The 27,348-nt window shown below is 44.0% G+C and overlaps 1 protein-coding gene across 4 annotated transcripts in view; it reads right to left on the reverse strand.

The window, feature by feature from the left end:
* Positions 1–27,348, reverse strand: part of mcf2la (mcf.2 cell line derived transforming sequence-like a) — a 264,376-nt gene that overhangs the window by 67,236 nt on the left and 169,792 nt on the right. For all 4 annotated transcript variants that reach the window (XM_078559533.1, XM_078559530.1, XM_078559534.1 and 1 more), the window contains exons 4-7: positions 24,001–24,091; positions 20,700–20,819; positions 8,009–8,125; positions 1,735–1,884 (exon numbers count right to left, since the gene is read on the reverse strand). In XM_078559533.1, coding sequence (XP_078415659.1) covers positions 1,735–1,884; positions 8,009–8,125; positions 20,700–20,819; positions 24,001–24,091 — 478 coding nt within the window. The remainder of the gene's footprint in view (positions 1–1,734; positions 1,885–8,008; positions 8,126–20,699; positions 20,820–24,000; positions 24,092–27,348) is intronic.

The following is a 27,348-nucleotide window of genomic DNA, read 5'->3' on the forward strand; positions in this document are numbered from 1 at the left end:
TGAAGATTTTTTTACTGATTTGACTTCCCTTCAGATGTTGGTGTTAGTGTTTTCTGTTGATATTGGGTTATCTGAAACTAGCTCATCTTCAGTTCCAGACACATCACCCTCAAGGGGGACCTTCTGGAAATATCCACAACATGCTTGCTACATTGGCTGCACTGTTTCCAACTCAAAAAATAAGGCAGTAGAAACACTATGGCAAGAATAGACTGAGGGGAGAGAATATCTTCTCTACTTTCAATGAAAACTATTATCTGTGTATTCCAAAGCCAAATTCACAAGCCCACCAGTTCCACCCAACAAAGTGAGCATATGGACACTTCTTTAATAATGGGGAGATTTTAATAATTAAGTGTAAAATTGACCTGAAATGAATGTCAGAGTAAAGGACATTAGAATTGATTTATAATTTGCATATATGATATACATAACTGAGATAACGTGTACGTTAAAGTAATACTCTGTGGTAATTCGATTACACTCTAGTTTTCATTAAAGATAGACACCAATATGTGACATTTAAACTTCATTGCAATTAAGATAATTCATTAGAAGGCAGCTGAAACAAAACACGATAGGAAAACAATGTGATCAGAGTAACCAATAACCCTGAAAAAAAGACATGGATGTGTTACAAATAACTGCCAAGATATAAGATGAGAAAAACCTTTGTTGGAGTTAAGACCACAATTAGATTAGCCATAACCTTAGTGAATGGTGGAGTAGACTTGAGGGGCCAAATGGCCTTCTCTTGCTCCTAATTCTTGTGTTCTTAGTAAAGGTTGTTGCTCATGTCCAAGCACATAACACCCGTTATCAGGATAGACTTGAAGTGAAAGCAAATTCCAGGCTGTTCCAGTTTATTGCCCTTTTGAAATAATGTGTCTGGTCATCATTTTGATAGCATTTCCAATCAGAGGTTTACAATGGGATAGGATTATCTTTTAGCTCATTTGATATTTTTACATGGTCTCCCGTATGTCTCAAACTTTTTTGTGACGTATGTTACATGTACAAGCTAGCATTTGAATTTGGAGGTACTTTAAGAGATGGTGATGCTGATCTTTATAAAACCTGAGGTTAAAAAAAACTGTCTGTAAGGTGAAGCATCATGAATCCCAAATAACAACCGTAAAGTTGGTCGATATTTGAGGTCTCCATTATTGCAGTAACATGTGTCCTTTTTTTCAGATGTTCATCTAACATGATAAGGTTATATGAAGGAAAGTTTGATTATGCAATTCATGTTACAACATGAAGAAGGGCATTCTATCAGCATAGACGGCTTTTAGAAAAATGATATGCTTGTAGTGTCACTGGGGGACACCAAATGATGAATGTTACATAGCACAGGATGTGTGTTCCAATGCAGTTTTTGTAAACTTGCCATCGAAAAAAATGTTTCTTTGCTGTTTCCTGTTATTATGAGGTTGCTAATGATACAATTAAAGTTCTAGCATGGCTGTTTTAATGAATTTGAGTTTTGATCTACTTTGTCACACTAATGTTTACCAGTATTATCAAAGTACTCATATGGAAAACCATGGGTATAAAAAGTGGCTTGGAGTTGTGCAGTCCCTTCACAGTCCATCGCAATACACCATGTGATCCCTTCATGGTAGGCTTAGTTATATAGTCCCTTCACTGTGAGTATGCATGACAGCGTGTTATACAGTTATATAGTCCCTTTTGCATAAATATGCACTACCCTCGTCGTATGCTCTACATTACCTTCATCTTGACTCGCTTTTCCCTGTGTACTGTTAAAAGACCAAGAGTAGTTGTCACATCATTTGGCAGTTCAGTTTCAGCCAATTCTGTCCCAAACGCCTGGAGCATTTGTGCAGTTTCCTTCACGGTTACAGCAAAGCTCTCAATACCCTAATGTACAAGACAAAGCAAATATATATTAGAATGAATCAGGCTAATTATGGTATATACACCTTTAAATACAATATTATAAAATTGAATGCAGACTCCGAGTAACCAGCAAGGAAAATGTGACTCAGAATAAATGCATCCCGTTATCGAAAGTGCTCACAATTGTGGCATTAGTATCAAAATGCATGAAACATTCAAGTTCACTCACATGAATGAGGTGCAAATTGTTTTATGGGCCTATAGTCAGGGAAGTTAAAGACATGCCCCTGTTAGTACATGCTGCTGATGTCAGTTTGCTCCACTGCTGTACTAAAGCAATGTAGAATTAGAAAAAGATTATGTGCATTACAAGTTGTGCTTTAGATAAGTTTCTGTGTGCTCCCTGAATGGATCAGTTCTTATGGATAGTGTGTCGCAAGAGGCCAAAAGGTTCTATGTTCAATTAATGATCTCTGTTGCATTAGTTTATCTGATCTTGGATGACAGCAAAGGTAGTAGAATCAAGCTCTGTAGCCATTGGAAAGTGGGGGGGTGGGGTAGCTGAAATATCATCCAGGGTCACTAGTGCTTCTTACATGGTCAAATAGCTTGCCAACAGGTACTACAATCACGTGATGAATAGTTACTCGGGTGAGGTATTGACAGTCAACAGTGCTTGTGAAACTGCCACACCACCTTGCGGAGTCAAAATTAGCACAGGCACCATGCATTGAGTGACCATTTATTCTATAATCAGTGGGCATTTCAGGAAGAGAGAAGACAGGAAGAGAAAGAGACAAACTTTGTCCATGTCATTGTACTGAAACCTCAGTGGTTTTCCGCTTGCTAGTTTAAGGTTACCCAGTTTTTCCCTTTTTTTCCATATAACTAGCCTCATCAATCACTGAAGATATACTTCAATTTTGGTACCTTATGTAAGGGAATTAGCCATAATCCACAAAGGGTCATTGGAATCTCTCTCTGTTAGAGAGTTGCATAGCTGGAGGGGCACCACTCCACAAGCATAGGGCAAGTTGAGGAGGCAGACCTCCACAAACTACCACAGCCGGTACAGGGACTGAACCCAAGCTGTTGGCATCATTCTTCATCGCACTCTAGCCGTCCATCCAACTGAGCTAACTGGTCTGATGTGCAAACTTAAGACAATGACTCAATATAATTTTTAAGTCTCAACAATTTTAGCTTTTACTTGAGACGTGCCCTGCTGTTCAGAGTTTATCATTTGCATCATAACGTGCTGAAAATGCGAGCTAATAAGAGCACAGCGAGGACAGCGTGGTACGAGGGATCTGTGAGTGGTGGATATAACAGTGCATCTCCCTAACCCATGAAATGTAATCACAGAGAGGAATGACCAGAAGGAAATAGGGTGAACTAGAGTTAAACCAGGTACAGAGATAGAAATAAAGGGCGAGATTTTAACTCACCCAAGACCCACCCACCTGCACAGAGTTAAAATCAGACCCGGAGCAAGAAAGAAAGATTGGATTAAAAGAGACAGAAAGGAACATTAAGTTTAAAAAAAACATTTTACATTTTAAAAATCTCTAAGAAGAATTTACTACCTGCAGGAATAATACTCAAGAGTTTAAATTGTTCCATTTTTGAGCCAGAGAGTTTGAATGGCATTGCACCAACAATTGTCATGTTGCTAAAATAGTACTTAAGTAGGATCCCTAACCCCTAATTTACTGTTCATTTAATGGGCAATTAAAATGCGAATCCAGGAAGTCCTTAAAACAAGGTAGAGTGGCGCAAATTGAGCAGCGTGTTACAGACATTCGCCACTTTCAGCGAGTCTCTTCAATCCCCTGAGCTCACTGGCTGATTTGTGCATTAATAGTAGCAAACATCAGCAACACACAACTAATTTTCCAGGAGATTTTGACACAATGTATGTAATCACTGCTTCAGTCATGGGATAGGGCCAAAAGCAATATGAAGCTTAGAAATTCAATATCAGTTCCAACTGAAGGACACCAGACTGAGCGTCACAGTCTTGAAAAGATGGTTTAAAACCAGAACTCTATTGAATAACTGCGCAGGTGCTGAAAGCTATTTCATCATTTTCTCGACAACACTAGAAAAAAGGAAAAACAAAAATAAAAAATTACAAGTGAAGAAAAGAAGAGTCAAATAATCACACCAACTGGGAGCCTCTGGGATTTCCTGGGATTTCCCCACAAGCCTTAACCCGACCTGTGCCTATCACACAGCTAGGCCCATAAGGAAAGAGGGAACATTTCTGGCTTCCTGCTTCATTTCTTTTTCGTTAGTCACTGGGCACCCCTGTGCATGCACGTCCTCGCCAACAGAAACCCCTGCCAACCAAGGCTTCAACAAGGCTTTGGAAAGGCAGAAATATTGGGTGGCATTTAATGGAGGTGACAGGGGTCTCGCCCACTGGCTGGAGAGCCAGAAAGAGCTCTGTGTCATCTCCTTTAAGAAAGGCCTGCTATATTAAGTGCCATTCAAGCACTTAACCAGATAGTGATGAGCTTGCCCCAGGATCAAGGATCCCGGGGGAAGATGGGGGGAGGGATGAATGCCCCGCCTGCCAGGAGCTGCCAGTTGATCAGGGGCTGGCGGCTCTATTGAATGGCAGCGGCATGTGGGAGCCGGTGGTTGCTGCCAGTACAACACCCACTCAAGGCCTAGTATAGTCGCTGGGTCCCAGGCCAGAGGTGAGTGATTACAGGAGGGGTGTCATGGGAGAGGGGGTTGGTTAGCAGCAAGGGCAGGGGGGTGGGTTCTCAGTGGGCCCCCCTTCCCAATGCTGGGACCCTCAATTAGAAACCGAGTGTCTTTGAACAAGAGACCACCCCCACTCTGCAGGCCGATCCCCCTGCCCTCCACTGGGTTAATACCAGCAGTGGCAGGATGAGGCCCTTAAGTAGGCATTAATTGCCCACTTAAAGGCCTCAACTGGCGGTGTGGTGGGGCGGACATTCATGGGCCTACCTGCCATGCACTCGATCAGGGTGGAGGCGGGAAGGTGGTGGGGTCTGCACCTGCCACCCTCCCACCTGATTAAATGCCCCCTCCTGCCCCCTGCTACCAAACTCCCCATGGGGGAAGAGCACTAACTAAAATTCAAAAGCAATGGGCAGAATTTAAGACCATGTTTCAGTGGAATTCTGGCCTTCAGGCCACCAATCTCCATCGGAGTTCAAATCTGAACTAATTTCACACACTAGTGCACTTTCTTCCTCTCAAGCAGAGGATACACTGCACCGCACCATCAGGGTGTCTCCTCAGCGCCAAGGGAAGATCGTCTGCCTTTGACTTATTGTTAAACAACAGAAATCACTCAAGCCTGACTGTTTTTATTCAGTAGAATTCTTTAATACAAACAGTAAAAATATAATTACTCACGTGGAAATAGCCAAATGTGGCAGCTGGACAATCAGTAACTATAAAACCAGAGAGGGGCCAGTTAGCCCATTACATCTGTACTGGCTCGTTGCCAGACTGGTCTAAAACTGAACCCATTCTCCCACACTCTCCGATAGCTCTATATATTTCTTCGCTTCAATTATTTATCTAATTTTCCTTTTGAAGAAACAATACTTTCTGCCTCAACCATTTCTGGTGGTAAAATCTTCCATGCTCCACAGCCCTATGTGTAGAGAATCACTTCTTAAATCCCTTTTCTCAGTCTCACTAACAATTTTAGATTGACGACCCTCTGTTTCCCTAACAGCTAAAATGACTTTTATCTAAGCTAAAGGCTAAAATAAACCAGAAACAAAAATACATCCTTACCCGTTTCATCTTTACATGATCATGTTTATCCTCTGAATTGTGTTTTTTTTTAATGTCAATGCTTTCATTTCAATTTCCATTTGAAAGCCTCAGCTACTCTCAAATCCGATGTTTTTGCCTAGCACGGTGCCTCTGTAACTCAGTTTGGATTGTACAATTCTCACATGTACAGAGGATGTACATTTTCCAGGAGATACCAGTTGAGATTTCCTCAGTTTCAACTTGTTGCTGAGTGTTTCTCGTCCACATTGGAACATAAGTGGATAAAACTCCAAAGTTTAATTCAGATAAAAATTTATATTGAGTGTGTATTTTCAGGTAGACAGAGCTTGAAAATCAGAAAAATGCTGCGTCGACTAATTGCAGACCTGAAGGTCGCTTTCGTTTTGTATTTGATTAACTTCAGAAAGTGAATGAGAGAGAGAGGGAAGAGGAATGGAAGAGTGCCTTCACACAGTTTTCAAAAATATCAACCGTCTGTTTTTGTTGACAGCATGAGCGGAATCATCTCCTCTCTCTGGTGGCGAGCTTGGGGACAGGAAGGGCATTTACTCAGTCAGGATGGTGGCATTCCAGAACCCCTCTGTCTTCCCACCTCCGCCAGAATCAGTTTCAGGGCGGGAAGGCTCGTGGTCAACCTTCCCGTCCCACCGTCAACTGTGGCCCTTAAGTGACCACTTGAGGGCCTCATCCGTCCACCGCTGGTATTAACCCAGCTGCAGGCGGGCCTGCCACCATGTGGCGTGCACGGCAGCTACGATTCCGCAGCCAGCTTGTCAGTTCAGTTCTCGGGTTGCGGGGGTCGGAATCAGTGCCTGATCGACGGACTCAACATTGGGGGGCTGCTAAAAGCCACCCCACTGTCCTTGCTGCTGACTCCCATACTATGAAACTCCCCTGCTCCCCTACCCCCGAGCACATTACTTATCTGTGGCCTGGGACGCTCTGCGATCCTGGGGCTCCAGTGCCTGTCCTTCCGGCAGCAGCCCCGGCCTCCCCAGTGGTGCTGCAGAATGCAAAAGCTGTCTGCCTCTGATTGGCTCGCAGCTCTCAGCAGGCAAAACTTCTGGCCCCAGGGTATTGATTCCAGCAGAAGGCCCCTCCGTTGGTCTCGTCCCTGCCCGATTGGTTTCCCAAAAAGAGGCAATGGGGGTTTCTCACCGGCTCTCCAGCTGGCAGATGAAACCCCTGACACCTCAACAAGATTCTGCCCTTAGAAACAGTTTACGGGTTACACCTGTAAGAGAGGCAGGCTATTTCTTTCCTCATCGTATAAAAGTTGAATGTTGATAGCAAACCCAGCCGTTTTGAGGGAAATAGAAAGGGAGGGGAGAAATGGTTGAGAGGCTAGGGCCCTCTGACTTCTCAGCATTCCCCCTTGGAGGAAGCGAGTGGGAGGGGGTGGAGGTGAAAGATGAGAACATGGATAGGAGAGGTTATCGAGATTGAAGATGCAATGGTGTGTCAAAGTGTCACACTTAATTCCAATCATACACTCTTGAACATACTTTGTTGATGATACTCCTATTGTTATCAAATACCGAGCCAGATTTTGCAGAAAATGTAACAGTTTCTGACTAACACATGGCATTAAAAGCACAAATCAGCCAGCATACTATAGGAACAAAGTTATACCCCCATTGCGATTTTGCCACAAATTGCTGGCAGATTTGCATCACCCTACCATTAGCTTTGCAAAAATGGCATCTTAATGATGCTAAGCTTTGCTGTGATTTTCACAAAGTTGTTAATTTGCACGTTAATTGCCCAGTAAATTCACCACAGAAAGTCAAGCTATTAATAGTGTAAGTATGAATTTAACAATGCGATAATTGTTTCTGACTGCCAGCCTTCTGGCCCAGAAAATGAACAATTATAAATATGAATTTTCATTCCTTCAGGTTGTGAATTGTTTTAGGAGATTTTGAAAATGCCAAATTTTAGTCTTTAAAATAAATTCTTACTCTTCCTTTCTGCCTTTTATCTATCTTTCCCTCTCTTCATTTCTCTTTTGGTACCTGATTTCACATTGAAATCACCCATTCTAACTCATCCTCCTCAATGTTCATCTGTTTCTTTTTCGATCTTAAATCTCACTGGTTAAGGAAATAAACTGGTTCCATCATTCACCCACGGTCCCAGATGTCTTGGTCACACTGTGACCAGCTCGTACTCCAGCAAATTTGTGCTCCCCCACAAGAAAATCTTAAAACCTGAATATGCAGAAACAAGCCCAACAACTGGGACATGTCATGAGAATCCCCACTCGAGAAAAATCCAGCCCTTTATATCTTCCAATTTACCATAAGTAATAGAATGGGAGGTCTGCTAGTATACCAAAATGTTGTTTGCTACTCACAGTCCGATGACAGAACCACTGACTGTGGGAATATTCCAGGGTACCTCCAAGTTCCTGGGTCAGCTGTGTTTTATCGATGTAACTATGTAATTCCGTTACTGAATTCAGCATTATGACCTGCAAGAGAAGGTCCTTAAATACACTGAGTCTCCAACACACTGCAAAAATCAAAGGTTTCTTGACAAGAATAAATCAATGACATTTCTGCTAAACATGCAGCATTTTTTCAGAAAACTGTGAATGGCTAGTGAAACTAAATGAAGCAAACTGGATGATTTAAAGGTGTGTTTACTAATATTCCTGAGGTATACCCAAGATTAAAAGTAAATTGATTTCAGATTTTTCCCATCTATAGGATTGTTTTTGGACACCAAGTCATTTGAAAAAAAAGGAATAATGCTTAAATGATGTTGTACGTATGTTCACTGGTATTACGGATGGAAGACCCAAATAATATTAGAGTTGTACGTGTAAGTTTATGGATTTGGGTCGAGGTGCAAAACTGCAACCTCCAAGAACATACATCGGGAATATGCCCTAAATTGTAAGTTATGCTCCCAAAGGGCAAAACTTCCTAGCTGGAGTGCAAACATAGAATATCCCATAAGTACTACCTCTAAGCTTTCGGCTTGTGTGTCAACCATTTGCTCATTTATAAACACATGACAGATAATTCCTGGAATTTCTTCCTTTAGCAGAGTTACTACCAGAATGGCAATAAGTGTTGTAATATGCCTTTAAGGGATTGCAGCATGACTTCGCCAGAAAGGAAGTGTCATGCAGCTAAGTTTTAGTTTCGTTTTTGCTTTCAGCAGAGCACACACACAGCTCTGCATCTCTGATGTCTTCAAGCTTTCTGTCCAGGTACATCTGTTCTCATATGCATAGTCTAAATAAATGACCCCACAATGTGTTCAACAAATCCCTTATGAGTAATTGGTGCTTTTATATCATTATAAAAACATGACAATAAGTAGGTAGGGTCTCCTATCATTGTCACATCACTTCTTCCAAGTCACATGTGAGACTTCACCATCCTAGAAGCTGGGCTTACTGAAGATGACCAGTTTGAAAATCAGCTCTGCTGCAAAAAACTCCTGCTCCAGGCTGACCAAATCCATTGTGACATAATGCTTATTCATGTATCTAGGTGCAGCCACATGAGTAGTAAATAGAGAGAGTGAGAGAGAGAGAGAGGGAGAGAGAAGGTAGGAAGTGGAAGAGGAGGAACCAGCCACAACTCACTCCATGCACAAGAGGGTGGGGGAAACTGGGTAGAGAATTCCACTACCTACATCTGTAACACTGCCAGTCCATGCAGAAATCCCTGGAAAATGCAGCAGCTCATCTGCAATAACCAGGGCATCTGAACGTGGTTCTTGGGGCACCACTGACTTCTGGATTGGCAGCTACAACTGTTCCCATAGAATCCTTGCTAGACACCATTAAGAATGCCCAGGTCTGGGTTGTCATTATTAATTGAGATTAATGGGTCGGTTCTCATACCAACTAATAGCCCAAATGCACCTGTGCCCATTACCAATGCGCTGTCAGGAGTGATAAAAAATGTTGTTGTCTCCCAAGATAGTGATCCTGATGCATCTTCCTTTTGTCCCCTTTGGTGCCAATGTACGAGGGAGCTTTATGTCAGTCTCAAAATCCATGTAATTGCAAGAGGCACATAGCTAGAAGCAGATTCTTCAAGGGCAGCAGCATCACTGAGATGAGTGTCACCTCTCTCCTCAAAGACTCCAGTGGAAACGTTCTAGCTCTCTGCCTCAGTCCCCTGACCCTCAATGAGCACCGTTAGACCTTAGGAACATGTATTAGGAAAAAGGCTGGAACACTGGGAGAGAATGTTAGCAGTCTTGTATGACTTACTGTAATAATGAAATATGAGACTTGTCAGAGAGATTGTGTGATATGACTGCACTATGCTGCTGGTTATGGTTACGATATGATGGAATGACTTGTCCCTGAAACGGCCAAAGATTTATTGCACTGGGAAACAGTGCTCACAATAGGGCAATCAAAAAGGGAGGATATTGGCGTTGTGGTAATGTCACTGGACTAGTAATCCAGGAGGCCCACCAGCCAATGCTCTGGGGGCATGGGTTCAAATCCTAACAACAGATGGTGGAGTTTAAATTCAATTAATAAATTTGGATATAAAGTTAGTATCAGTAATGGTGGCCATGACAACTAATTGCGATTGTTGTAAAAATCTATCTGGTTCACTAATGTCCTTTAGGGAAGGAAATCTGCCATTCTTACCTGGTCTGATCCACACGTGACTCCAGGCCCACAGCAATGTGGAGAAGAAAGAGAGGCAGGAGGTGGGGCAGTAGTTTATAATCAGCCAAGGGTTTTTAAGGAGGCGACGAAGACATGGATTTTGAAAGCAGGGAGATATGTACCTGAGAAGTTGGAACCGTTCACAACGTCCGCTACGATGAGACTCAGGAAAGGAATATGGATGGCAGCAGTTTAACAGAAATTAGATCAAGGGACCAGTGGATGGGTATTGCAACTGAGTTAGACCATAAGACCATAAGATATAGGAGCAGAAATTAGGCCAATCGGCCCATCAAGTCTGCTCCGTCATTCAATCATGGCTGATAAGTTTCTCAACCCCATTCTCCCGCCTTCTCCCCGTAACCTTTGATCCCCTTACCAATCAAGAACCTATCTATCTTGGTCTTAAATACACTCAATGACCTGGCCTCCACAGCCTTCTGTGGCAATGAAATCCATAGAGTTGAGCTTGAAGAGGGAATGGACAAAGAAGGGTTAGAAAATAGGGAGTGATGCATAATAAAAACAGAAAATGCTGGAAAAACTCAGGAGGTCTGGCAGCATCTGTGGAGAGAGAAACAGAGTTAACGTTTTGAGCCTGTATGATTCTTCTGAGCTTTAGTTGCTCTGAAGAGTCAATATTAACTCTGTTTTTCTCTCCACAGATGCTGCTAGGCCTGCTGAGTTTTTCCAGCATTTTCTGTTTTTTTTTCAGATTTCCAGCATCCGCAGTATTTTACTTTTATATTAGGAAGTAATGCATGTTCAGTGCTAGAATGTAGGTCTGCAAAGGCCTTTGACTTGGTTGGTAAGGGGAAGTGGGGGAAAGCAGTAAAGGCCAGCTAGACAGAAACTGAACTGAACCAGCTATATAAATACTGTGGCTACAACAGCAGGTCAGAGGCAAGGAATTCTGAGGAGAGTAACTCACCTCCTGACTCCCCAAAGCCTGTCCATCATCTACAAGGCACAAGTCAGGAGAGTGATGGAAAACTCTCTGCTTGTCTAGATGAGTGCAGATCCCACAACATTCATGAAGCTGGACACCATCCAGGACACGTAATCTGCTTGATTGGCACCCCATCCACAAACATTCACTCCCTCCATCACCAACGCACAGTAGCAGCAGTGTGTACCATCTAGAAGATGCACTGCAGGAACTCACCAAGGCTCCTTTGACAGAACCTTCCAAACCCACAACCTCTACCACCTAGAACGACAAGGGCAGCAGACACATGGGAACACCACCACCTGGAAGTTCCCTTCCAAGTCACTCACCATCCTGACTTGGAAATATATCGCCGTTCATTCACTGTCACTGGGTCAAAATCCTGGAACTCCCTCCCTAACAGCACTGTGGGTGTACCTACACCACATGGACTGCAGCAGTTCAAGGAGGCAGCTCATCACCACCTTCTCAAGGGCAATTAGAGATGGGCAATAAATGTTGGCCAAGCCAGCGATGCCCACATCCCCCATTAATAACAAAATAAAAACAGAATTACCTGGAAAAACTCAGCAAGTCTGGCAGCATCGGCGGAGAAGAAACCAGTCAACGTTTCGAGCCCTCATGGCCCTTCGGCAGAACTGAAGCATAGTTTCAACAAGGGAGAAATATAAATTGGTTTAAGGTGGGTGGGGGGGAAGAGACACATTGAGGGTGTGGTGTGAGCAGATAATCAAAAGATGTCAGAGACAAAAGGGTCAAAGAGGTGTTGAAGGTGGTGGTCTTTGTCTGAGAAAAGTGCTAATTAAGAATGGAAGACAGGATATTCAAAGTACAGCTCTAGTGGGGGTGGGGTGGAAAGACTAAAGGTTTTAGTTTTAGATTTAAAAATAATGGAAATAGGTGGGGAAAGAAGAATCTATATAAATTATTGAAAAAAAGGGCGGGTGGGGGGGGAAAAGAAACGGGGTGGGGATGGGGGGAGGGGGAGTTTAAGATCTAAAGTTGTTGAATTCAATATTCAGCCCAGAAGGCTGTAAAGTGCCTAGTCGGAAGATGAGGTGCTGTTCCTCCAGTTTGCGTTGGGCTTCACTGGAACAATGCAGCAAGCCAAGGACAGACATGTGGGCAAGAGAACAGGGTGGAGTGTTAAAATGGCAAGCGACAGGGAGGTTTGGGTCTTTCTTGCGGACAGACCGCAGGTGTTCCGCAAAACGGTCGCCCAGTTTGCGTTTGGTCTCTCCAATGTAGAGGAGACCGCATTGGGAGCAACGAATGCAGTAGACTAAGTTAGGGGAAATGCAAGTGAAATGCTGCTTCACTTGAAAGGAGTGTTTGGGCCCTTGGACGGTGAGGAGAGAGGAAGTGAAGGGGCAGGTGTTGCATCTTCTGCGTGGGCATGGGGAGGTGCCATAAGTGGGGGTTGAGGAGTAGGGGGTGATGGAGGAGTGGACCAGGGTGTCCCGGAGGGAACGATCCCTACGGAATGCCGTCAAGGGGGGTGAAGGGAAGATGTGTTTGGTGGTGGCATCATGCTGGAGTTGGCGGAAATGGCGGAGGATGATCCTTTGAATGCGGAGGCTGGTGGGGTGATAAGTGAGGACAAGGGGGACCCTATCATGTTTCTGGGAAGGAGGAGAAGGCGTGAGGGAGGATGCGCGGGATATGGGCCGGACACGGTTGAGGGCCCTGTCAACGACCGTGGATGGAAAACCTCGGTTAAGGAAGAAGGAGGACATGTCAGAGGAGCTGTTTTTGAAGGTAGCGTCATCAGAACGGATGCGACGGAGGCGAAGGAACTGAGAGAATGGGATGGAGTCTTTACAGGAAGCGGGGTGTGAGGAGCTGTAGTCGAGGTAGCTGTGGGAGTCGGTAGGCTTGTAATGGATATTGGTGGACAGTCTATCATCAGAAATTGAGACAGAGAGGTCAAGGAAGGGAAGAGAAGTGTCAGAGATGGACCATGTGAAGATGATGGAGGGGTGGAGATTGGAAGCAAAATTAATAAATTTTTCCAGGTCCCGACGAGAGCATGAAGCAGCACCGAAGTAATCGTCGATGTACCGGAGAAAGAGTTGTGGGAGGGGGCCGGAGTAGGACTGGAACAAGGAATGTTCCACATACCCCATAAAGAGACAGGCATAGCTGGGGCCCATGCGGGTGCCCATAGCCACACCTTTTATTTGGAGGAAGTGAGAGGAGTTAAAGGAGAAATTGTTCAGTGTGAGAACAAGTTCAGCCAGACGGAGGAAAGTAGTGGTGGATGGGGATTGTTGGGGCCTCTGTTCAAGGAAGAAGCTAAGGGCCCTCAGACCATCCTAGTGGGGGATGGAGGTGTAGAGGGATTGGACATCCATGGTGAAGAGGAAGCGGTTGGGGCCAGGGAACTGGAAATTGTTGATGTGACGTAAGGTGTCAGAGGAATCACGGATGTAGGTGGGAAGGGACTGGACAAGGGGAGAGAGAAGGGAGTCAAGATAACGAGAAATGAGTTCCGTGGGGCAGGAACAGGCTGACACGATCGGTCTGCCAGGACAGTTCTGTTTGTGGATTTTGGGTAGGAGGTAGAAGCGGGCCGTCCGAGGTTGGGCGACTATCAAGTTGGAAGCTGTGGGAGGAAGATCTCCAGAGGAGATGAGGTCAGTGACAGTCCTGGAAACAATGGCTTGATGTTCTGTGGTGGGGTCATGGTCCAGGGAGAGGTAGGAGGAAACGTCTGCGAGTTGATGCTCAGCCTCCGCGAGGTAGAGGTCAATGCGCCAGACAACAACAGTACCACCCTTGTCAGCGGGTTTGATGACAATGTTGGGGTTGGACCTGAGAGAACGGAGTGCAGTGAGTTCAGAGAGAGACAGATTAGAATGGGTGAGAGGAGCAGAGAAATTGAGACGGCTAATGTCACGCCGACAGTTCTCAATGAAAAGATCAAGAGAAGGTAAGAATCCAGAGGGAGGGGCCAGGTGGAGGGAGAATATTGGAGGTGGGTAAAAGGATCCGTTGAACGGGGAGAGGACTCCTGCCCAAAGAAGTGAGCACGGAGACGAAGACGGCGGAAGAAGAGTTCAGCATCGTGCCGAGCCCGAAATTCATTGAGATGAGGGCGTAAGGGTATGAAACTAAGTCCTTTGCTGAGCACTGAACGTTCAGCATCGGAGAGGGGAAGGTCAGGGGGTATAGTGAATACGCGGCTGGGGCTGGGATTGGAAGATGGGGTGAGGACGGAGGGACAAGCAGGGGTGGAGGGTCCCCGATGGGTGTTGGAGTCGATGAGTTGTTGGAGCTTGCGTTCCTTAGCACTTGAGAGAAAGAGAAAAAGTTTCTTGTTGAGGCGACGGATGAGGCGAAGAATAAAATGAAACTGGGGGCACGCGCAGCTTTGAAAAAGGGTGCGGCGGTGCTGCTGGAGGGAGAGGTCGAGTGTGTTCATATGGCGGCGCATGGCACTGAGTGTGGATCTCAGAATGCGACGGGAACAGCAGTCCGAGAAACGTTTTATGTCCCGGAGATACCTGTAATCCTGGGTGGGTTCGAAACAAGAGGGATGGAATTTCAGTTGAAATCCACGTGGGGTGAGTCGGAGACGGAGACAGTCACTGAGAAAGGAGATATGGCTGTGAAAGCGGGTTTTAGTAAACACCTTGTCAAACACCAGGAGAGAAATGGAAAGCAATGAAGGTGAGCAGGGCAGAAGAGACAGTCGGAAATCCTGTCGGAGGACAGAACCATACTTCTTCCAAGAGGGCATTTCTGGGCTTCTTCTGGGCCCCTTCTGGGCTGAATATTGAATTCAACAACTTTAGATCTTAAACTCCCCCTCCCCCCATCCCCACCCCGTTTCTTTCCCCCCCCACCCGCCTTTTTTTTCAATAATTTATATAGATTCTTCTTTCCCCACCTATTTCCATTATTTTTAAATCTAAAACTAAAACCTTTAGTCTTTCCACCCCACCCCCACTAGAGCTGTACTTTGAATATCCTGTCTTGCATTCTTAATTAGCACTTTTCTCAGACAAAGACCACCACCTTCAACACCTCTTTGACCCTTTTGTCTCTGACATCTTTTGATTATCTGCTCACACCACACCCTCAATGTGTCTCTTCCCCCCCACCCACCTTACACCAATTTATATTTCTCCCTTGTTGAAACTATGCTTCAGTTCTGCTGAAGGGCCATGAGGGCTCGAAACGTTGACTGATTTCTTCTCCGCCGATGCTGCCAGACTTGCTGAGTTTTTCCAGGTAATTCTGTTTTTATTTTGTTTTGGATTTCCAGCATCCGCAGTAGCTTTTAGCTTTTTGTTTTTATCCCCCATTAATAAGTTTGATCTAACAGTCCCATGATATTTTATTAGACTAACAGCCACATTTATTACATAATAAAACTGCTGGGAGACTAACATTTTAGTTCAAAATACTTCGAAGTTCATGTGCTTGGTGTTCACCTCTATTGGAAATGTGTTTTAAGTGTTCACATGTGTCTGCAATAGCCTGTTATTCCTACAGGTGGCCTGTATAAGGGTTTTACTGTGTAGCTGGAATGTTATCAGACACAGTCAGCATGCATTTTCAACTCAACGCCACCAGGTGGGGGCAATGTGCTGTTTTGTCCACACTGATTAATTGCCAAGCTAATCTATCAGTTTGTCACTAACTTTATTAATTCTGCTTGCAGTAATATGCTGCAACTTTGGTGAATACAGTGACAATGCACTCTCACTGTTCACCTTGGAAACTTCTTGTTTCATATTTTGGACAGAATTGTGATGCAATTTAAACTGACGACAATCTGCAGTATTGAAACTTGGCTCAGTATATAACACTGGCCAGTCACATTAACATATTAATAAAACTGGCTGACCAGTCAATTTATATATTAATGAAAGTGACGCCTTCTCCATCTCCCCCTGTCAGTCACCTGTTCCCCTTGCCACTGCATCTTTCCACCTGGTCTTAGGCTTTCATCCTCATTTTTCCAGGCAGTCCCATCTCCATCACTTGCCTCACCACATTTCCTCTCTTTCCTGCAACAGATGACCATACCATTTCTCAACTACTTTCTTCGATGCCCCCACAATCTTCACTGATCTCCTGATGTGGTGGTTCCTGATTTTGTCCTTTCTTATCACTCCATGCATCCATCTCAGCATCCGTATCTCATTAGTATCCAGTTGTCTTCTCTTCTTGATGTTGCCCAAGTTTCTGCACTATATAACAAGGTCTCACATTTATTTTGTAGATTGTTCCTTTCACATTCAGTGATACTTTTCTATCAAATAACACTCCACTGCATTTCATTCAATGACTCCAACTGGAGCTTAGAATCCATTGTTTAATCACCATTTCTATACTTCCATCTTCTCCCATAACTGACCCCAGGTACTTGAAACTATTCACTTTCTCCAAGTCTTCACCCATAATATTTACACCTTCACTCTGATCCTCTTCCCTAGACTCAAACTGACCGTCCATAAATTCGGTCTTTGGTCTATTGACCTTCATAACCCTGTCTTCCACTGCTTTTCTCCAGTTTTCCAGATACTTGATCATGTTCTTATGACCCCCCCCCCCCCATATAGCTCAATGTCATCTGCAAACATCATTGACCATGACGCTTCCCATCTCACTTGCTCATGTAGAACATTCACGGCAATCAGGAGGAAGAAGGGGCTCAGTGTCGATCCTTGGTGTAATCCAACTTTAGCTTCGAAACTATCGCTGTCCCCCACACTGCTTTTTACCTTTGGCTGACACTCTTACATGTCCTGTAATAGTTGGACATACTTCTCAGGGACTCCACAAACTCTAGCACATCTCCAGACTTATTTTTAATTATTCTTTTCACAGGATGTGGAGTCACTGGCTAGGCCAGCATTTTTATTGCCCAACTCTAATTGCCCTTGAGAAGGTAGTGGTGAGTTGCCTTTGGTCTGCAGTCCATGTGGTATAGGTACACCCACAGTGCTGTTAGGGAGGGAGTTCCAGGATTTTGAGCCAACAGCAGTGAAGGAATGGCGATATATTTTCAAGTCAGGATGGTGAGTGACTTGAAGGGGAATTTGCAGGTGGTGATGTTCCCATGTATCTGCTGCCCTTGTCCTTCTAGATGGTAGTGGTCATGGGTTTGGAAGGCTGTCTAAGGAGCCTTGGTGAGTTGCTGCAGTGCATCTTGTAGATGGTACGCACTGCTGCTACTGTGCGTCAGTGGTGGAGGGAGTGTCTGTTTGTGGATGGGGTGCCACTCAAGGGAGCGGCTTAGTCCTGGATGGTGTCAAGCTTCTTCAGTGTTGTTGGAGCAGCACTCATCCAGGCAAGTGGGGAGTATTCCATCACATTCCTGACTTGTGCCTTGTAGATGATGGACAGGCTTTGGGGAGTTAGGAAGTGAGTTACTCACTGCAGGATTCCTAGCCTCTGACCTGCTCTTGTAGCCACAGTATTTATATGTATAGTCCAGTTCAGTTTCTAGTCAATGGTAACCCCATGATGTTGATAGTGGGGGATTCAGTGATAGTAATGCCATTGAATGTCAAGGGGAGATATTTAGATTCTCTCTTGTTGGAGGTGGCCATTGCATGGCACTTGTGTGGTGCAAATGTTACTTGCCAGTTGTCAGCCCAAACCTGGATATCGTCCAGATTTTGCTGCATGTGGGCATGGTCTGCTTCAGTATTTGAGGAGTCGCGAATGGGGCTGAACATTGTGCAATCATCAGCGAACGTCCCCACTTCTAACCTTATGTTGGAAGGAAGGTCATTGATGAAGCAGCTGAAGATGATTGGGCCCAGGGCACTACCCTGAGGAACTCCTGCAATGATGTCCTGCAGCTGGGATGATTGACCTCCAACAACCACAACCATCTTCCTTTGTGCTAGGTATGGCTCCAACCAGCGGAGAGCTTTCCCCTTGATTCCCAGTGACTCCAGATTTGCTAGGGCTCCTTGATGCCACACTTGGTCAAGTGCTACCTTGATGTCAAGGGCAGTCACTCTCTCAACACCTCAGAAATTCAGTTCTTTTGTCCATGTTTGGACCAAGGTTGTCATGAGATTGTAAGTTCCTCCCTAGACGCCTGGTCGTAGATGCCCAGATCGATGAATACAATCTTCATTTTGCATTAGCTTTCCCAATATTTCTCTAACATTAGTCTCAAAAGAAAAATGGCATCGGTGATGTTTCTTCTGGGCATGAATCCGAACTGACCTTCATGGATTTCCACTAATTTTTCCAGTCTCTGATCCATTACTCACTCTTATATCTTGAAGGGATATGGTAGGACTTTAATTCCTCAATAGTTTCTGCAATCTTGAATGTCTTCCTTTCCTTTGAATATTGGTCTCAAAATGCTTTGCCTCTATGCCCTTGGGATTTTCTCTCTTACCGTGACACAATTGAGTAGCTTGTTCAGGACCTGGACTTCATATTCACCTCTGCATGTCCATACTTCCTCTGCTATCTCGTCCAGTCCCACTGCTTTGGCATTTTTCACTCCTTTCAGCTTTGTTCTGATTTCTTCCAGATTGATGCTAGTTGTCATTCTTTGATTTGCAACTAACTCTCTGTCTTTGTTCTCGGGTTTTCCTCACGCATAAGCCAATTAAAGTATTGGCCCTACCTCACTTTGATTTCATCCTCTCTCACTAAGCTTACTCCGCCTCCATCTTTGACTGTACATATACTTCTATTAACGCTATGTCTAGCAGCTGCTATTCTGAAGATAACTTTTTGTCCCTCATTGGAATTCAGGCTTTCATGGATTTCTTCCATGGCCAGTGTTCCTTCCTTGCATTTCCTTTCACCAAGCTACACACCATCCTGACTTGGAAATATGACACCATTCCTTCACTCTCGCTGGGTCAAAATCCTGGAACTCCCTCCCTAACAGCACTGTGGGTGTACCTACACCATATGGACTGCAGCGGTTCAAAAAGGCAGCTCACCACCACCTTCGCGAGGGCAATTAGGGATGGGCAACAAACGCTGGCTTAGCCAGCGATGCCCACATCCCATGAAAAAAAAAACAACAGTCAGGCAGTGTAATGATGCTGAATTGTGAAGTCATTCAGAAACAGATTGAGAAGGGGCGTTTTGTTCCAAACAAAGCAACCATCAACAATTACACACTTGTTGGGGTTAAGGTGCATTCCGTTCTCTACAAAATGTATATTACTTAAGACTGACCAAGCAGTCACATCATATATTCACTAGACTGGTCTGTCACATGATATATTAAGAAGGGTGACCAAATAGTAACATGGTAAGTGCATAAGGCTGGCCAAACAGATTACATCTTTCTACAGTAGATAATATATACATGTTTACATAGGCAGTTCCCATTATAAATGTGGATTTCATATGAGAAATAAAGGACAGAACGTGTGCCTTTCAAATAAAGACTGATGTCTGCACATCCCAGCCCAATCCCTCTCCTGCGCTCTAACCCCACTCCTGAATATTACATTTAGTCTTGAATCCCTGTGTTCCAAGGGTGGTTGACTCATGATAACAAGTGTAATATCTGTTTGTACTTCCTGCCAACATTTTCCATTACAAATTCCTATGGAAACTGCCAATGCAAATATATCACCACCCCCACCTTGGAGGTACAGCAACACCACCATTGGCAGGAGGGTATAATTACCTTGTACTAATATTTATGTTAGGATGTGTGGCCTCAATTTTAACTCCTACTGTTTAGATTTTACAAACCCAAACTAGACAATTGATTGACAAGGCTCCCACAAAAGGCAGGTGGCCGCCCTAATTAACATTCAGAAGCTGTGGCCTGGTAAATTTAACTGTAGGTCAAGGGGAGTCCGTGCTGACCAACAGCATCATGGGGTGCTAACTGCCCAAGGTAAATATTGAAGATCAGCTCCTTTTAGCACTTCTTGTCCAGGAGAGGCAGGGGTGCTCCCCCCTAGCCTAACAAGGAAGCCACCCAGCTCCACTCTTCTACATCCCCAGTCTACTGACTACAAGGTACTGCCCCTACGGGATCTCAGCCACAGCACCCTGCAGTTACTTATTTCTCCCATTTGCTGGCCAGGCAGTCAATCTGTCTGGCGGTTAGATGGGACTCAGCATAAAATGACTGAAATAAGGCCTTGCCATTAATAATCAGCAGGACCCCTACATCCGCAGGCTAGGTTCTACACCTACTATTGGCCTCCACCACACCCTTCCCACCTCCCCTTAATATTGGGCCCATTGGCGTTCAATTTGGCATTGAATTACATCAGTATAATTATCCCTGCCTCCTAACCCTGATTCACCTGAAGGCTACACTTGGTTTTAACTTCTCTTGTACAACACCATGCAGGATCGGCTAGGCATCACTTAAAGCTAGACTAAGCAGAATCCTTGGTTAATACTTTGGGTCAATGTTTTATTGGTTAAAAAAAATTCTCATTTGCCCAAAGATCACACCTAATTATTTGAAAACTCACTTACCGGTACCTTCAGCTTAAAATCATCTCGATTAAATCGAAGGGCAATGTCAAATATAGTTCTCTGAAAGATTCCTGAAGGTCGAAGGACGAGAATTAATTGAAGGTTTCCTGGGAATGATCCCTAGAATGAGAAACAAAACATAAGAACAGAAGAATTAGGAGGAGCAGGCCATTCAGCTTGTCAAGACAGCTCTACCATTCATTAAATATTTTCAGCTTCAACTTCACTTTCACGCCCTCCCTCCATCTCCCTTGATTCCCTGGGAGACAAAAAAATCTGTCTCTCCCTGCCTTAAATATTGTCAACAATGGAGCTTCCCCAGCCCTCTGGGGTAGAGAATTCCAAAGATTCACAACCCTTTGAGTGAAGAATTAATTCCCAAAAAGCCCCATCAGAAAATGGAGACAGACTCGCAGAAGGTAATAAAAATTGGAAATATTGAGAAAGCTCAGCAGGTCTGGCAGCATCTGTGGCGAGAGAAAAAGAGTTAACGTTTCGAGTCAGTATGACTCCTCTCCAGAGTTCGGACTTGAAACATTAACTCTCTTTCTCTCTCCACAGACGCTGCCAGACCTGCTAAGTTTTTCCAGCATTTTCTGTTTTTATTTCAGATTTCCAGCATCTACAGTATTTTGCTTTTATTGCAGAAGGTAATAGTTGTCAATAGGTAAAATGCCCAGTGCTGGCACATTGACTCGGTCTATTTGTTGGTAATAGGTTTGAGAATGAAACTAACAGTTGAAGAGTATAGCAGCGTGAATGTTTCTCAGGGTGAACAGAACAGAGAAAGAAAAGAAATAACGCAATAATACAACATCTTTCATATACCTAGTATGTCCCAGAGCACCTCACAGCCAATTAAATACTTTCAAAGGCTAGGCACTTGCAATATAGGGAAATGGGTAGCCAATTTGCACATAGTAGGATCCTACCAACAGCAATACGATAAATGACCAGTGAATGTGTTTTTGGTGGTGCTGGATGAGAGATAAGAGATGGTTGTGGCACTGGAATAATTCCCTGCTCTGTTCAAAGTAATTCTGTAGGATCATGGTATATCCCCAAGAGGAGAAATGGAAAATGCAAGAAATACACAGGTCAGTCAACACTTGGAAAGAGAAAAGACAAGTTCCTATGTTGGGTGGGAGCCCTTCATAAGTGGCTACATGTGCCAGTCAGGAGCAGGAACATGGGCAGAGATTCCCTCCAGTGCTGTATTTGATTGGTGGTGTATTACAATGGAACAGTAGCAGCTGGGAAATAAGTTCTCAGCCATGAATCTAGAAGGTATCCTGTCAATGTAACAAACGTGTTGAACAACTTCAGCAGTGCTGTTTAGAAAAAAAAAAATCTATCCCATATTCTCCCTGCCTTAATTTTCATTTCCCAAAGATTCTGAATCCTTCCCCCTCGATACCTGGGTAACTGACTACAGGCAGTGGCTCTCTCTGCATCACAACCACCCACCACCCTCCCCACCATCCTGGTGAGTCTTAATGGTGATTATTGGCTGGAACGTGACTGTGAGGACAACCTGTTAAATTTGCTCCTGTTCTCCACCAAGACCAAACACATGAACATCTCCAATGTGTGGGGACTGTTGACTTGGAAAACTCCTGCCTCAGACCCAACCCTGTTATGTTAGGCCACTTAGGAGTGAGATGAGGCAGATCACCCAAAAGGTCATGGGAAACTGGAACACCCCCAGCCTCCCTCGCCTTCACCAACCCCCCACCACCCAAACAGGATATGGGCGCTGAACATCAATGGAAAATTTCAAGACTTGATATTGAAAGGTTTTTGTTAAGTAAGGGATAAGGAGGTACAGCATGTAAGTAGAACCAAGGCAAAAATCAATGATGATCTTGTTGAACAGCATAACAAGCATGAGGGGCTGAATGGCCTGCCTCTGTTCCTATGTTGATATGCAAGCAGAGATTTGACCATCCTGGAAATTATAGCATTGGGCTGGGACACAGCAGATCAAGGTCCTGAACGAATTTGAAGTCAGAAGGGAGACTAGGGGGTAATGTCACTGGACTAGCAATCCAGAGGCCCAGGCTAATTCTCTGGGGACATGGGTTCAAATCCCAGCATGGCAGCTGGTGGAATTTAAATTCAATTAATAAATCTGGAATTTAAAGCTAGTCTCAGTAATCGTGAGAGTAACGATCATCAATTGTCATAAAAACCCATCTGGTTCACTAATGTCCTTGAGGAAAGGAAATCTGCCATCCTTATCGAATCATGTAGGTGTGACTCCAACCCCACAGTAATGTGGTTGACTCTTAACTGCCCTCTGAAATGGCCGAGCAAGGCACTCAGTTCAAGGGCAATTAGAGATGGGCAACAAATGCTGGTCTTGCCAGTGATGCCTACATCACATGAAAAAATAATTTTTAAAAAATTGAGTGGTGCCCGTGCTGATTTTAACATTAGCAGACCACTGGAATAGCAAAAAAAATTAAACAGTGGCTTTTATGTTTTGATAGTTGGAACTAGAAATCAATAATAAGTTATCCTGATATTCCTATACTGCACAATAACATTCAGAAGCAATAAATAAAAGCCTTGACATCTCCCAAGGTGGGAATCCTTCGTGTTCAATACTTTGCTCCCACAAAATATAAAACAAATTGTATAGGAATTGTATTTTCACATTTCCAATATCACAACAATATTCCACAAATTCCTTGGTGCATTCCAGCTGTGAAACTCAGGAAATGTTTCCACATCTCAGCCCTGACATTTAATATTTCAAACATCACTAAGATCTAGATTTAGTCAGTGAATGCAACACACAGCCTAAAACGAGTGAGAGAGCACACTTTGTGTTACTGATAATGACTGCACATCATTTGTATAAAATCAGGAAACCTTTTTACGAAAGGAGCACTTATTGGCATACACAAACACTCAAAAGGATTAGATCATAGTCACTGTTTCACAAATATAGGATCAAATCAATGATTCTGCCCTCCCAGCAGGGAGCATTTGTGTCTTGGTGTTTCCAATCTCTGAGGCAGGCTTCCTTTGAGGGAGCGAAAGAGTAGTGAATTTATCCTGTACTGCCTCAGCATCACTGGCTATTTGACCCTTGAAGTCAGCTCAATGTGTACCATGGGCTGTCTGAGCCCTGACGAAGGGCGCCAAAGCACACTGATCTCCATCCCACGCTGAGCTGGTGTGTCAAAGATGACTGTGCTTTAATTTACATGTTTGTTATTCAGCAGCTGTCTTAAAGGTACCACATTGTTCATCAGGAGGCGGCTGCTGAAATCTGGGCTGCAATGTGACTCACCGTGATTCGCAGCAGAGATGCTTTGACGGAGGACCATTTGTCTTGTCTCCTGTCTACGAGCAGAATGAATCCAATGTCACCATCTTGAAGACTGAAGAAGGAAAATAGTTCAGGAATTAAATTGAAAATAAAAGAAAGCTGCAGTTTCTCTTACATAACTTTACAAAACACAAGCCCTTCCCATGAGCAGTCCACCTGGATGCATGCTTCCTCTGCAGACTTTAATTCTCCCGATAGTGATCGCTGGAATCAAAGCCACCACTCCAATCATTAGTGAGGAACAAATTGTTGTCAAATTCGTCCATGACCAAAGTCACAAGACAAGCCAAGAGCGTACTCTGTTTTACACCACCAGCTGTCAAACATCACAAGTCATGGCTGCTGATCAAGTTGCATGTTTGAAGAAGTTGAAGAGAAGCTGTAAATTACTGTCTTTAGAGAGACACAAGTAATTCCTCACATCAGGTCTGCTGAATCCTTTAGAAAATGAAATTGTTGAATTTCCCAAGCGGAGAGGCAGGGAGACATTCACTGTTCCGATTAGATTAACTGTAGACAGAGGCAGCACAAGCTGTAGGGCAGTGATCTGTCAGACACAGCTTCACTTTCCTGCTTCATTCAACCATGCGTGTCACACACACCACCGAGCGAAGGAGCCCGCAAACCCCAGTCCTTGTAAGTCAGAGCCAATTGTACAATGCCAGCAGCTGGCTTCAAGCCAATCACAATTGGGATGTAAAGATGAACCAGCAAATAACCAGCAAGTACTTCTATTGCTGATACTACAACACTGCAGGCTTCATATGATTTCTCCTTTGGGTTATTTTGTTGCAAAATTCTGCCTCTACATTCAATGATTGCAGAACAAATTAACAGATATGGGCTGGAGCCCACCCGCCGCAGAATTTGTTCATTAGAAAAACTCCTCTTACTCTGTCTTTAGATTTGCCATTTTATATGGGTGTTGTTTGAAGAGCTGAGCAGGAATGCCTTCTTCCCGCTTTACATTTCCAAATTAAAGCTGCAAAAAATGTTTTAATTACAGGGCAAGGAAATCAGAGTCACAGAGTGATACAGCACAGAAGGAGGCCATTTTCAGCCCATTATACCTGTGTTAGAATCACAGAATTTTAACAGCACAGGAGGCAGCCATTCGGCCCATCATGTCTGCAGTGGCTCACCAAATTAGTATTATGACCTAGTACCCTTGCCCTGCATTTTCGCTGTACCCCTGCAGATTGTCTCTATCCAAACAATCATCTAATGCACTCTTGAATGTGGCGATTGAACCTGCCTCCACCACACTTCCAGGCAGTGCATTCCAGACCCAAACTACTCGTCGTGTGAAAAAGTTTTTTCTCACGTCACATTTGCTTCTTTTGCAAATCACTTTAAATCTGTGTCCTCTCGCTCCCGAGCAGAGACGAGCAGGAACGGCTTCTTCCTATCTACACTGTCCAGCGACCCCCCCATGATTTTGAATAGCTCTATCAAATCTCCTCTTAGTCTTCTTCTCTCCAAGGAGAACAGTCCCAACCTCTCCAATCTATCCTCATAGCCGAAGTTTCACATCCCTGGGACCATTCTTGTAAACCTCTTCTGCACTCTCTCCAATGTGTTCACATCCTTCCTATACTGTGGTGCCCAGAACTGTACACAAGACTCCAGCTGAGGTCTAACAAGTGTCTTATATACATTCAGCATTAACCTTCTTGCTCTTGTACTCTATGCCCCTATTAATAAATCCCAGGATACTATATGCTTTATTGACTTCTCTCCACCTGTCCTGCCACCTTCAATGATCTATGCACACATACACCCAAGACTTTCTCCTCCTGCACCCCCTTCAAAATTTCACCCCTTAGTTTATATTGTCTGCCAATGTTCTTCCGACCAAAATACATCTCCTCACACTTCTCCACGTTCAACATCATCTGCCATCTATCTGCCCACTCCACCAACTTGTCTATGTCCTTTTGAAGTTCTACACTGTCCTCCTCACAGTTTACAAAACTCCCAAGCTTTGTATCATCCACCAACTTTGAAATTGTTCTCTGCACACCAAGATTTAGATCATTAATATATATCAGGAAAAGCAAGGGTCCCAATACCAACCCCTGGGGAACTCCACTAGAAACCTTCCTCTAGCCCGAAAAATATCCATTGACCATTACTATCTGCTTCCTATTTTTCAGCCAATTTTGTATCTACGTTGCTACTGTCCCATTTATTCCATGATCAATAACTTTTCTCACAAGTCTGTTGTGTGGCACTGTATCAAATACCTTTTGAAAGTCCATGTACATCACATCAACAGCATTACCCTCAACGACCTTTTCTGTTACCTCTTCAAAAAACTCCAGCAAGTTAGTTAAACACGATTTCCCCTTTAGAAACCCATGCTGACTCTTCCTTATCAACCCATATTTTGCCATGCAACTACTAATGCTATCCCGAATAATTGTTTCTAGAATCCTGCCCACCACTGAAGTTAAACTGACTGGTCTGTAATTGCTGGGCTTATCCTTACAATCTTTTTTGAACAAGCTCTTTGACAGAGATATCAAATTAGGCTCATTCCCCTGCTCTTTTCCCATAGCCCTGCAAATGATTTTGCCTTCTAGTCTTTCTTCAAATCCCTTTTAAAAATGACAATCAGCTTCAAATGACCCTTTCAGGCGGTGCATCACATATCTGAACAACACACTGCATAATACTCACTGCTCAGGTATTGTTGATGTTAGTTTAATCAGATTGCATTTTGGGAAATTATGCATATGTACCATTCACATTTTAATGTATAATTTGTGTTTATTAAATGTGAGGGAGTGTAATATATAGTCATAGCCACGCATTTTGTCGTAATGCCCACTCTGTTACTTTCTCTGTTGGTGGGGTGTAAATGCAGTTGTTCAATAATGGCTGCCTGCAGTTGAGCATGTGTTAATGTTATACAGTGGAATCTAAACCATCACATTATTTTGACCATCTCTATTAAATCTCCCTTTAACCTTCTCTGCTCCAAGATCAACAATCCCAGATTCTTAGTGGTTTAGCGCTATGTAACTGAAGTCCCCGATCTCTAGTGCCATTTAGCTAAATCTCCTCTCCATCCCCTGCAGGGCCTTGACATTCCTCCGAAAATGGTTCTGAGGTGAGATGATCTGACAAAGGTTTAGCATAACGCCCCTGCCTTTATCTTCTATGCCTCTATTTATAAAGCCAAGGACCCTGTATGTTGTTAAGAGCCTCATTAATTTGTCCTGCCACATTTGTGCATAACCAGCACCCCCACCCCGACTACCAACACCACTCCCCCCATCCCACCCGCCACACCGGGTGTCTCTG

The sequence above is a fragment of the Cetorhinus maximus genome, chromosome 16 (assembly GCF_964194155.1).
Source record: "Cetorhinus maximus chromosome 16, sCetMax3.hap1.1, whole genome shotgun sequence".
In the NCBI taxonomy this organism is placed as follows: Eukaryota; Metazoa; Chordata; class Chondrichthyes; order Lamniformes; family Cetorhinidae; genus Cetorhinus; species Cetorhinus maximus.